The 14075-nt window shown below is 32.5% G+C and overlaps 2 protein-coding genes across 3 annotated transcripts; one reads left to right on the top strand and one right to left on the bottom strand.

Moving 5' to 3' along the window:
- Positions 1–4391: 4391 nt before the first annotated feature.
- Positions 4392–8282, bottom strand: LOC148621428 (anti-apoptotic protein NR13-like). Its single transcript, XM_088575785.1, has 2 exons — positions 7616–8282; positions 4392–5172 (listed from the first exon to the last, which is right to left on the bottom strand). The coding sequence occupies exons 1-2, from the start codon at positions 8189–8191 to the stop codon at positions 5053–5055; spliced, it is 696 nt and encodes a 231-aa protein (XP_088431911.1). The 5' UTR covers positions 8192–8282; the 3' UTR covers positions 4392–5052.
- A 142-nt stretch (positions 8283–8424) lies between these two features.
- LOC148621427 (uncharacterized) lies at positions 8425–12100 on the top strand. Of its 2 annotated transcripts, none has more exons than XM_088575786.1 (2): positions 8425–8573; positions 9361–12100. In XM_088575786.1, the coding sequence occupies exon 2, from the start codon at positions 9378–9380 to the stop codon at positions 9822–9824; it is 447 nt and encodes a 148-aa protein (XP_088431912.1). In that variant the 5' UTR covers positions 8425–8573; positions 9361–9377; the 3' UTR covers positions 9825–12100. The 2 variants fall into 2 exon arrangements, with proteins under 2 accessions (XP_088431912.1, XP_088431913.1); XM_088575787.1 differs by lacking the exon at positions 8425–8573 and adding an exon at positions 8623–8740.
- The last annotated feature ends 1975 nt before the right edge of the window (positions 12101–14075 follow it).

Genomic DNA, 14075 nt, shown 5'->3' with positions numbered 1-14075 from the left:
GCGGTACCGCGGAGTATCGCCCTTCAACCGCTTGTAACGACTTTCAAGTTCAAATTGTGTATGTCACATCTACCTAGTTCGATTCCGGAATCATTTTCCTGTATGCTGATACCAAATTTGCTACAAAAATTACATTTATTATTGAAGTTTTGATAATTTTCCACGAGTGACCCTATTTTGTTGACATTTTGAACCCTAATAGAGAGTAGGCGGAGCTTGTTACCTTTGGAACGGAACGGAGCAGAAACGGTTTTTAAAACCGGAATCTAACCGAATATTTCAAATTTCCGCTGAAAAATTACGTGCCCGCTACCCTTTCGTTCCAAAAGTAACAAGCTCCGCCTACTCTCTATTACGGTTCAAAATGTCTCTCGTGGAAAATTATCGAAACTTCAATAATAAATGTAATTTTTGTAGCAAATTTGAAATCAGCATACAGGAAAATGATTCCGGAATCGAACTAGGTAGGTGTGACGTGCACAATTTCAACTTGAAAGTCGTTACAAGCGGTTGAAGGGCGATATTCCGCGGTACCGCTAAATCTCCAACTTTTTGTATGCACATCGTTCTGACCCCAACCCGACATATCAATATCCAAATAAATTTAAAAAAAAAAAAGAAAAAGGGAGGGTTGCAGGGTCAGAGGAAATTCGGACTAGGGTACGGGGGTGGGCACCCCCTTTTTTATGTGTAAAATTGCCATAAACGGCAAATAATGTTGTAGCACCCCCCTTTTCTGAGGAACCCCGGCTGGCACCCCTCCTTTCAAAGTGTCTGGATCCGGCCCTTAGTGAAGTGAACAAACAACATGCATATTTATATTTTCGACATTTTACTCATAGTTCTGTCTTTAATTTTGTTTTGATACAAGAGCGAAACAATGTGGACGTTCATTTATGTGTTACATTTTTATTTGTGATGTTCTCGTCGTCATTGTTTGTAGAAGGTGGTTTCCTTTAAAAAAAACTTTGTTACAAATTTAAATGTCAATATATTTGTGTTAAAGGTCCTTCATTACAAAAAAAGAAGGTTGGACCATTTTAAAAGGTGTCTTCTGGCTATTCCAACATTTTAAAAATATATATTCTGGATATTCCTACAGGCAGAGAACAATGGATGTTGTTTTAGTAGGTTTTATTGCTTTAGTAGTTATTGCCTAATTAATTTTACAGGTAATTTTGGGATTCAACATTGGATTTAAACATTTTATTAGCAAAATTATGTGTTTTAGAAAAATGTGGGGCTATTTTTGTCAAATTTATAACTTTTTTCATGGTAATAAATAAATAAAAGATAGACTTTAAAAGTTGAAATATTGGAAAAAAGATAGAGACTGAAAATTAAATTCAGTTAATTAATAAACACATTTTATAAGTTTTTTTTAATATATATATACATTTGTACACATTTAAAACAGGTTCTGAAAATATTTATATACATTAATTTGTAAGCAATAAATGAGATTGGTTCAATTATATTCAAATACAAGCTTTGGAAATTATTGATACATGTTTATGAAACTTCTTATAATATTTATTAATTCATAATCAATTATAAATAATGAAAGTGATTAAAATATGACATGTTGAGTTTGAGTTGGTCCAAGCTCACTAGTTGGTGAGATTTGTTCATCTTTCAGTAGTGCAAGCCATATATTTCTTATAAATATGCTGATTTCTGTGATTGAAGTCATTCTCAGTTTACCATGACAAAGTATATAAAACTCGGTATAAATTGGTTCTTCTTGTTTTTTGTATCTTCCTTAACTTCTAATAATAACAAATTTATATTTACTAAATCCCCATGAGTATTTTATAATCAATTAAGTTAATTACTCTAGTCATCAAACGAAAGAACTATTATAACTAACAGCTTTGTAAGCAAACGCATATCGATTTTACCATGAGGAGGTGTCATATGGTACTTAGTTACCGTAACATACTTGTGGTTAATACTTTCTATTTTAAAGATTGGTCGATGATGGTTCGATTTCGATTTAGGCTTAATATAGGTTGACTTTTCACACAGGCTTTTAAAATCGTTTTCCGGAAACAAGTCAATCATTAAACAAATTCTTTTAATTGTTATTCAACAATGTGCATGTGAAAAGTGACTGTAGAAATGAAATAATAGTTATAGCCTAATGACATTTATTATAGAAAAGCAAAGATGCATGATTTTCTAAGTACATATTGCAAGAAGTGAAATAAGAATACAATATTTTTTTCTTATATGCTTGACGCCACGTGTTGGTAGTATGGGAAACCTCTTTTTGAATTCACTAAATCTATATACATTTTTTTCACACGGATGGGGACGTGAATACATTTACAAGTTACACAGTAGCGACCAAGGTGAGCCCCCTTTTTGCGGCAGGGTAACTGGTTTATTTTGTGCAAGAGTGAAATTGATAGCCTTCGCCGCCCATTATGGATTCACCCATCTATTAGTTTAGTTAAATCACAGGCCCGAGGGGCTTCCACCCACTATCAAATATGTAGCCCGACTAGTCTATTCGTGTTTATATACGACTAGTATAGTCGGGCAGCATATTGATAGTGGAAGCAGGCCCGTGTGGTTAAAATTGTCTTTCTATACCATGATAAAGCTTTGTTTCTCTAAGTTCCACATTTTTTCTGTTTATACCGACTAACTTTATAATGGCATGCAATGTCAACACTAACTTGAACCTGTTCTCAATTTGATTTGGTGGAGTCCGGCTTGTTTTACCATTAACAATGGAAGAAAACAGGGAATTAAAATTTCTGTTAGTTTACTATAAAGTTCCAGGTGGTCTCGAACAGAGATCTGAGTAAATTCTGTAGACCAAGACTCCTAGATGCAACAAGAGCAAATTTTGTGAGGTTAAAACAAATGGATTGAACGTAAACATACATGTTAACCAAGATCATTCCGAAAGTAGTAAAAGTTTGCGACAGAGTCGAGCGTTTGATCGATCCAAGTAATTTTCAACCCATTATTTTTAGAATAACATGCATATCTCGTTTATAGCATAAACATGGCTGGAAAACCATATATATATTTCAGTTTCAATTTAGGTACCATGACGATTCTTTGATTTGTTCCTGTTCCTCATAATTCAAATTTCCTCTGGTGTGATTTTACAAAATTATTCCATATTTTTTGTACATCATATCTCTATATTGTGGCGTTTTTGAATTTGTTTCCTTGTCATCTGAAAATCCTAAATTTTACCAGATTTGTGGATTTTTTCCCAACATTTTAATACTTCATTTGTATATTGGCAACCTACATGTCTAAAATTAGAATGACTCATCTCTCTTCTACGTGAACAATTTAAACGTGGGTATAAAACACTTTAGTATGTAGGTTATGGTCTACTTACCGGGAATTTCATGATATTAGGTAAATAACTGTGGCTTTAGGTTTTAACTGTGTCTGCCAAATGCCTTAAAATTTGATTGGAGTCCAATATTCAATATTTCTATACGTCTATGACTCTACACTCACGACAATTTGTCAAATAATATAAAAGTAGATATGATTCTTATGGTCTACTTTATACTCTATGACTGAATTAGTAATGAAAACTGGGAAATGAGGAAGGTCTTCTTAGATTTATAATTCTAAGAAGTAACCTTATACGGGAAAGTGTATGTTAAATAGAAAACCCTCTTGGCTTAAGAAGAACTAAAGAAAACATTTTTTACCTGGTCTTTGAGATCTTAGGCGTCGCCTCTCTGATCCTTTTTAATATTTGTATTAATGCCTGCTTCGTTCATTCCACCGAAGTTTCAACTCCTTAAACATGATTTTACCGTAGTAGGGAAAGGAATGTTTTATACCCACATCCCTACAGACACAACTTAGTTGCCTACTTTAACGGTCTTGATATGTCAAACCTGCTGAGTGGCAAAAATATAATTGCTCATCCAACAACCATATGCTGCCAATACGGATTAAGACCTCAGGGGAAATTATTCAAAATATGTAGTTAATTCCGGTTTTTTAATGGTTAAAACCGAAGGAGACTAGTTTTAGGTCTCTCCTGTCAGTTTGTGATACTATAATGCTTCTAGAATGACTTATAGTTTATAGATATGATTAGATGAGTATTCTTGTCCCACAAACTTGTAAAACAATTCGATGTATTCAATTGTAAAGTTAAGCATTTTTTATAAATATATAACAAGTATTTATATACTTTATTTGAGTTTCGTTTCTGGTATTCCCCAGTAGTTCTTCCTGAAATGACTAAAAATGTTGTACAAACTTAAATTTTGAGGATTGAGCCAGAGGGAGCAAGTATCTTATAATTTACAGCTCATTTTCAGACCAACAGAATAAATGTAATACATGTAACAAAAAAAGATACCACAATTATACTTGGCTTAAAAAATACAAGTATAAAACCATGAATTTCATTTATTTTCTTTTACATTAAAATAAAATAAAAAAAAATAATACATTGAAGTACTGTAAACAACAAATATATTGTACAAGATCATCATGTAAAGGTCACATAGATCTGATTCTTATATCCTTATCTCATTGCACATAATAAGGGCATTAACTCTTACAAAACCATGATAAAGATTATGTTCATTTCCCTAATCAATAAACATAAAAAAATACTGACGGCCATGGTAGTGCACACATTCCATTCTTTCACAACTGAAAACATTACTGAACTATATGTATTGCAAAAAGCTATCAGAATTCTCATTAAGTTTCAACATCATACTAGAGACATTAACAGCTGAAACATGTCCATCTAGTTGAATTTTTGTATTATTACTGTAACATGTCGATCTAGTTGAATTTTTGTATTATTACTGTAACATGTCCATCTAGTTGAATTTTTGTATTATTACTAACATCATTGTATGTTATACTGAATAGGTGAAATCAACATACTTTACCAAGGTTTAAAATCATTCTTCACTGTTCTAAGTTGTATTTTTCTACTAAGTTTTTGCTTTTTACTGTCTTTTCTCAGTTTTATCAAAGGGGGCATAGAAGGTGTAGATTAAAAAATAACAATCATCTAAATGTGACCACTCTGAGATTTCACGATTTAGCAGCAACCATTGTTGCAAAAGCACCCAGGCCAACAGCTGTGTAGACTAGGCCCTTCCATATCTTGTCTTCCACTGCCCCATGCTCTGGGAAATAGTCAACAAATGCATCCTGTAAAAAAAGAAGAATGCACATTAATTACTATATATAATGTAGACTAACATTCAACTTCTTCTTGATTTAACAAAGAAAATTTGTGAGAAACTGTCCTTTTAAAAATTTTGAAACAGTTTCACTTAAATACATGTACATGGCCACATTTGTAATGATGAACTGGTATGTTGTACAATGTGAAAATACAAGTACCTAAACTTTTGACCAACATGTAGTTTCAAATGTTCTAAACTTTTGTCAGACTAAAATAGTTGAATTAGATGTCCATGTAAAAATGTATGTATAAACTGAAAATCGTTAGTACTAGGCAGAGCAAACCCTATTTCTAAACTGAAATTCAGTTTTAGGAAGTCATTTGAGTGATTAAATTAATTGTACAGTACTACTTTCGCTTTCTGTGTACCAGTACTCAAGTGCTCTCATAAATTTAGTTTATTTACATAAAATTAAACAAGTAGAAATAAGTATAACCTGTAAATGACTAAGTATCATTTATATCATCATGTGACCCAATAAATGATAGAAACTTGTACATTGTACATGTACATTGGACATCAGATAAATTGCTAGTCACTGACTACACTGGCTACATCACTACATGATACATTGTACCAGTATACACCTCCTAAATGATGTAACTTTGTCAAGTACAATGTATTTTTTTTAGTAGTCTCAACACTTCAACAGAATGACATTTTGCCAATTAATTGGATAAGTGATGAAATACATGTACATTTAGTGCAATCAGTAATGAATTATTCAGTTGCTTAGTGAACATTTTTTTGTGTATACATGTATTAAGTAAAAATATCAATAAATTGTAGCTTTACATAATGATGTACAAGTTTTTTGTACATGCACAATGTATACACCTAATTGTATAAACTAATGAAGAATCTAACTGCTTCAACAAAGTCATCAATTATTCATGAGGACACACTGTGCTTGTACATGCAGTTATCTTTGTATACAATCCTGGTAGATTTAAAATGTGATTCATGATCAAATAACAACTGTTCTATTTTTACTTAACCCCTTTTATAGGCAAAAATGCCTGAATACTTTTTATTGATTTGTTTGTGGCAGTGTTCCAAATTACATTCAAACTAAAAAGGAGGAAAGATAAGAAATCATTAAAACTATTCAACCCTTGATCTTCTTTTCTTTTCTTGTCAATGAATTACTGTGCGAAATAATTGAAACAATGAAGAATGTTGGCTTGATAAAATATCATGTGCCTTGCCTCACCTTCTACGAATTGGTGTTTGATTAATCAGTAAACAAGTTTTTTGTCCAGATGTATGTAAAGGTAAACAGTTATACAGGTAAATGACCTGAATGTGATCTGATAAACATGTTTACTTCTAAATATTTTCATTTGATCTTTATTAAAGACCTTTTCGGTTAGTTTCAACTTTCTTGTACATATACAAATGTACATCTACATGTACATCCATTAACATTGCAACTTTTTTCCCTACAAGTAAAGACAAATTCCTGTATTTACAATTACATGTACATGTATACATCTGACAAGACCAGAGAGCAGTATGATAAACAATTAGCATTTTTAAGAACTGATTTTTTTGTTGTTTAGTTGCAAACTCCTATATTTTATATAAAGATGTTTTGAAAATTCAAGTACAAAAAAAATGATGAAAAAATATGATTTTCCCATGTGTAGTTCCTTGTGGATTTTCAGACTGCAGGAAATAGATGATCCAAACATGCCAGGTATACTTTAACTTTTTTCACATTACATGTACATGAATGTACAGGGGTTTCATTATTTTTTTCCCAATGCAGGTACATGTATTTTTGGTTTTGTAGGCGGTACTTTTCATCATTTTGATTTTGTTTGAAATCTTAAAATTCTGGAGGTACCTTTCAGTAGTTTAGAAGGGTGAAGTACCTGATACTGCCTCTTAATGAAAGGCCTGATGTACATTTGTACAATGTGAAAATGACTACCAGACTGAGTGAATGCCTTAAATACAACTACCAGACTGTGTGTATGCCTTAAATACTCAGACACATTTCCACCAGTCCCCCTTAGAACATTGAACATTGCAATTTTTAAAAATTGTGTGTGTTATATCATGAAAAACACTCAGAAAGAAGTATAATTCAATAGTAATCCAGCAAACTGGTTATTTAGTATTATTTCTTGATCCTCACCAGTGATCCTCTCAAGAAATTTTTTTTTGGGCCTCCCCCTTAACTCTGGATCCTCCACTTAGTCGGAACTAAGATTAGAATGAAAACCACCTTTTTCTTGAAATGAAACACCTTGTAGCTTTTTTTAAATCAAATATTTTAAGTTATATCTGATACCAGTCCCATCAGACCCTAATGTATCATATTGGAGAATCAAGTACAGACTTCTCTTCAACATAGGGATAGATTTTTCTCTTCTGTAAAAAAGTAACTTGATTCTTACCCATCCTCCATTATCCAGAATCCATCGACCAAGTTTACTTGCTACATATTTTCCTGCATACAAAGAAATTCTCTCATCGCTATCTGGACAAGAATCTTTACAGTGCTGAGAAAGTCTTGCTGCAAAAGTGTACACTGCGACTATTCTACCCCAGTTAATTTTACCATCTTCAAATATTTCATCAACCACAGAAACGAAAGTAGGAAAAGCGTTTGTTTCAGATATTTTCAGTTTATTTACCATCCCTTTGAAAGCAATATCATGGCGATTTGATAGTTCCCGAACAGTTCTCCTCATTGTTTTACAGTACTTGTTAGGTGGCTTCTTATCATCTGTTTCATAGTTTATAATAACATCATTTGCTATTGTTTCAGACATAGATCTTACATTATCCAAAGAAGACCCACTTCCAGGCGTTTGTGTTTCCTGGTCAAGTTTACTCATATCTTGCGACAACCCACCGAGTCCTGGTAGAAGTCCGAGTTGTTTGTGAATTTCAGCAAAGAAACTAGATTTATACGTCCCATTACCATTTCCATTTGTTGGGTTATTCAGTGAGAGTCCTTTGGTCGACATCTCTGCCCTAAAGAATGAAGGGTCGCCGAACCTTTTGGCGAACAAACCCTTGAACACGTCTAACCGTTTAATCGGATGTTGACAAGATGGCTACGATGGAACAACAATTTATGTAACGGGCTTTTATTGGCTATCTGGTTTTCTTGCGTAGTAATGGTATTTTTAGGAACAGAAAACGTCATCTTTAGTTTGATTGGTCGAAATTAGGATCTCCTAAGTAGTTTCACACGGGGTCCCCCAACATAACCAATCAGATCTATCTCAACAGTGTTTTTCTTAAAATAGTTCGTAAACTTTTGACGGGTAAACATCCAAAACGGCAAAAGAATTTATTGGAGGAAGCAAAGGAAAGAAGTTTCGAAGGGACTTTCACAAAAAACTGGTAAGTCAGATCTGTGAATTTGATCAGTAAATACTTTTCATAGATCATTAAGACATTGTTTAGGTGAATGATTATAATACATAATGACCTTGCCCAGACGTGAATGTTATAAGAAAAAAAGGGGAGGTGTTTTTAAATGCACCCTTTTATTTTTAACCGGTAAAATGGTAAGATATATATGCATTGTACTTGATCGAACAACCTGTACAGCAATAATTTGAAATACCGACCAGGATAACTCATACATTGACCGGAGCTGCCCATTGGCCTTGCTTTGCAATGCTAACTGGAATATCGCAGTGTATGCAGTTGTACCCTCTTTATTTGTAAGCCCCCCCACACCCCCCGAGTATAAGCACGAAAACAACAAATAAGGAACAAACCGTACGATATGTAAATGCTAAAAAATACACACTTATACCACATTGTACTATCATCAGGGAAGTGAGAAACCAACAACCAGAACCTCACTGAAACCTTATGGTGAGCATAGGATGTGCATTTCCTGTTTCTTGCAAGACACCTGCCATGCTGCTTGTTGAAGATCAGAACCGTCATGGTATCATAGTAGCATGCTTTCATCTCTTGATGGAGATTATGGGTTTGATCCTTGGCTTAGTTGCACCTAAGACTATTAAATTGGTAGTCACTGGTTAATAATAAAAACAAAAAACAAAAAAAAACTTATTTTTTAACATTTTCATTGTAATCTTCTTTTGTAATAATTTTTTTTTGCCTTGGGTCAATGTGTAGATGTCTAACTTTTCAATTGCTTGCTATGTTGTAGATTACACAATTGAGAAAATGGGTTATCCCGCTTCAGATGATGAAGAACAAGAGGAAACTGTGACTCCTCCTGCAAATGACACTGACACTGTTTTAACCAATGGCTCAAATAGTTCTACTCTACCATCTGAAAATAACAGACCTCGTAGTGCTAGCACGAGAGATGAAAATGTACACGTTTTTAATTCTCAGGAAAGACGATCGTCCTTACCTCCAGGTGTGTTAGAAAGAGGCCATATTACATCCATTTGTGGACAGATTTTAAGATACATAGGTGATGAACAGTATTCATTGGCATGTGGTCGTCATTTAAGGTCTATGGGAGACCAACTATGCTACAATTACTTTATTAGGAATATGGTGAGGAGATCAGGAGAGTTCCAGCATCATAGTAGTAGTGATCAACATTTAAATGGAAGTCATTCAACTCCTAACCTTAATCAAAATAATGACAGAAATGTTTGAACAACAATTATATCATGCTCATGCATGAAATAGATATTCAAATGTAGTACATGTATCTACATGTATGACCATTATCCAGCAACCAAGTTGTTGGTAGTAGACCCTCCCTAATTAGATAGTGACACAGAAGTTATTATATGAACAGTGCTTTGGTGCTTATTGTAGAATAATAATGTACAAAATGTATGGTGCCTTATTAACATATACAACTGTAGGTGTGCCTGTAATCACTGATTAAGATATCCATGTACATGTATGTGTATTGATAACATAAATTAATATTGCTCAAGAAACATTTGTATGCTGATGGCATTTCTTATAACTACTTGTACAATGTATGTAGTGCATATACATTGTATCGTATATTGTATGTACATTATATGTTTGTTAAGGTTTATAACATACATAAAAAATATGATAGTGTCGTACATGTATATATAATAAAGTAACATGATTCATCCATAAATATATAACATTTGTTGTATGATAGCACAAGCATTCCAAATGCATGTCGCTACCAAAGATGTCAAAGTGGTCCCTTCGGACCATCAATATTCCATATGCTCACCCTTATCGAGATATACTATACAAATGTATATTAAAAGTGGGTTCTTTAGTCATTGAGGTCAAGTTATTGTAATACATTTGTAATAATTTTTTTTTCAAAATACATGTACATGTACATTATACTGGTAGTTGTAGAAATAAGTGTCAGTTGGTTTACTATTATTCCCTATTTTTCCATTTTTATTGAATTGTTTTCAATCATGTGATTTTGTTCAGCTTTGAATGATGCCTATGTATGTTGTTTGTTTCTCATTACAATCATAGGCCTGTAAAATTGTGGGTTGCTGTTTAAGTTACATTACAGCATATTTTTATGCCAAAAAGAAATTACCAATTCCACTTTCAACAATAGGACTGGAGCAAAAAATGTCTTAATTGTAAAATACTTGTTAGAGATATTGTAAAATACTTGTAAGAGAGATTGTTTGTTAAAAAATATGTTAGCTGCAAAAGTTAATTGACACCATGAAACAAGGAAAAGGTATCCATGAAAATGAGTTGGTTTCCCGTATTTAATGCACACAAAGCTACAGAAAATATTCAATACAACTATCTTTTGTCATTCAGTTTAGATTGCTCCGTGCAAGTCAAAAATTGAATAGCCTTACTTAGTTTTATAGCTTTTCTATATTCAATGCATCAGCAAGGATTAAAAATATAAACCAGGAATAAAGTTCTAAAAGTTTAATTAGTTGTTTTCAAAAATCAAAGATTTATCCTTTTCCAGTTATGATGAAGGGTCATGTTTACTTAATAGAGTGAAACCTGTCTAAACCAAACCTTGAATGAAAAGGAAAACTATGTAAACCAGATTTTCCCTGAAGTTCCATTAATAGTCTCAATGCATTTTATACCTGGTAGAGTAATAAAAAAAACCTGTATTATATGAACAAAACCTTCAAGGTTTGATTTAGAGAGGTTTCATTGTACATACTTGAGTTTCATATCCATTGTTTTGGTTGTGTTTTGTATATTGAGTATAATATTTACACCATTGGCATAAAATGTTATATAAATAACAATGTATGCTCATGAAACTAGATTGATTATTTGTAATTCTAGTATTTTTGATTTTTATGAATCTTATCATGTTTTGAAATTTTACCTTGTTTTGTTCTTTCTTTTTCTTACATGTACATGTATACCAAGTTAACTAAAAATGTCTTTCTTATTATATACATGTATAATATACCCAGTACTAGAATTTCAATTAGAATGTTAACTGTACTTATGGCCCGTTTACACGATTACATTTCTCCTTGACCAAGTTTTTCAGACTTTGATGGAATGGAACTTAATCCTTTAAATTAACTTAAATACATACTCAGAAATTTGACAGATTCATCATGAATTTTCTGATTGTAGATTAAAATGCATACTAGTAGCTAGTGCATGATGTATTTCATACCTATTTTCTTTCTTTTTATGAATAAACTTTAATCACAAAAACAGGCATTTTGACAAATTTTTCACCAAAATCTTTCAAAATATAATGACAACCTGGGATTACAAAAATTGGATCGTGTAAGCAGACCTTAACCATGAATATCTACATTGTACTATTATCATAATACCTACCTGTGTTAATCAGCATGTACATGTACTACTGTACATTAGTGAAGTATTACATGTATATTGCTGTAAATATTTTTTATTTGTTTTGACATATCATAGATATGACTAAAAAATAAAAATATGTTGACCTGTTACTGGTATGTTATTTTCCATACATGACTACCCTGAGACCAGTTCATATCAACAGGTTGAAGACCTCCCTTTAAGACTTTATGACCTATAACAGTGTATAACTAAAATATTGTGAGGTCTGTTCATATGCACATAAGAAAACAAATGCTAGGATTAGAATATTTTTGGAGGAAGCATGATTTTCCCACAATTTTGAATGAGGATGCATTATCATCATCCTTTGACAAAAGAATTGCATGATTTTATCCAAAATCCATGAATTTATTCCTTGTATCATTTATGTGAAAATCTTAATACCAGAAAGTTAAAACATACACATTTTGCTAATAATAACATTTCCTATTACCAAATATGGTAATGTACTTGACAGAATCAATTAGTCGTAGTTATTTAGACCAGGGGAGGATGCAGAAGTTTAAAAAGGGAGGTTTGAGGTTTTCAACTTCTCATTTTTGGCTAAAACAACATTTTTAAACAAAAAGAAAGGTATCCAAAGAATGGAAGCCTCCCTGGATCCATGACTGAAGAGTCTTCAAATGTTGTTAATATTAGGGATTTATCAGTTATAGTGGTATCAATCTGTACCGTGAAACATATTTTATGACCACTGCTTTTTTCGGGTCAATCAGGTTTCACACTGCCTATCCGTCTGTCTGTTAGAATTATTTAATAAGGAGCTCAGCATTGTTAAGAAACTTTGTGGGATGTAATATAACCACTTAGAGATGTGCATACTGTCATTTATGTTTGGACAAAAATTGTAGAAATGACGGCTGTTGAACTTCAGCGTTTTTTCTTTCAGCAAAATTTGATCTCATGCGTTTCCGCAAATTCCCCCTCAAGTACAAGCAGGATTGTTATGAAACTTAAGGTTGCACTATACAAATGGGATTTAGGTGCACTGTTTCGTACACAAAACTGATCTCGGTCTAATTTTGTAAAACTTAAAATAAAAGGTGATTCTTGGTGGAAATACTGATTATGTTGAACATAAATAGATGCAATACTTGTGAAGGTAAAGATGTGTAAAATGCATGCTTTAAGCTATCCGGAAAGATTTGGGTCCTCGGATTGGATTCTCTTCCCTGCACCAACAGGCTGTTTTTCAAAAAAGCAAAATTTCGCACGAACTTTAAGAATTAAAATCATGACCAAATGAGCAGAAAAAGGTCCAATTTTTATTTGTTTTTTACAATAATACCATGCCACCTTTTTTTTTGGCAGTTTTTAAGTGCCTGATATTTTAGAAAACCTGTTATTTGACAATTAATTTTGGGAAGGCACCCAAAGTTTATTAGGAAAACTGATGTATATTTTTATTATGTTACCACAGCTACAGATTTTCATAACAAAATAGAAAAGAATATCTATCTTTTTTTTATGGATCTCCATAATGTAAGGTTTTGAAAAATATGTAATTTTTACAGGAAAAAAATGTTGGATTTGCTAGTTTAAGTGTCTCAATATAGCTTTATTTCCACAAATTGTCATAAAGTGATCTGCAGTGACCTATCTATATAGCGGAACTTTATGGCAGGTTTCATGCACCCTACATTCAGAAAATGATATTATTTTACCATAGAAACCAATGTTTTATAAGTTTGTTATAATAAAATGTGTAAGAAATCACAACTTGTGTTAATATGCTGCTTTAGTCAGTGTGAGGAAGTCCTTAGCAACCAAAAATGCTGAATTTTTATCATGTAAGATGCAATGTCATGAAAGTTTCCTCAGTGCGAACTGGCCACTTTCTTGTTTGTAGTGTTTTTTTGTTATTTTAATTAAAAAATTAGCGAATTTCATGACATACATGCATACAGCTAAGTGTAAGGTAGAAATGCATTGAATCTGATGGAGGTGGGCAAGTATTAGATTGCCTCTAGAATCAATATCTATTCTTGAGTATCGATAAATTTGGTATTTTTGTAATCCTCATATAGAGCTTTCCAATAAATACAAAATATTTATATGTAAAAA

This window comes from Perna viridis, chromosome 3 (assembly GCF_037379345.1).
Source record: "Perna viridis isolate PV_CMFRI_1.1 ecotype Kerala chromosome 3, ASM3737934v1, whole genome shotgun sequence".
Taxonomy (NCBI): domain Eukaryota; kingdom Metazoa; phylum Mollusca; class Bivalvia; order Mytilida; family Mytilidae; genus Perna; species Perna viridis.
Note: the sequence above shows the minus strand (reverse complement) of the source record. Positions and strands in the feature narration are given on the sequence as shown.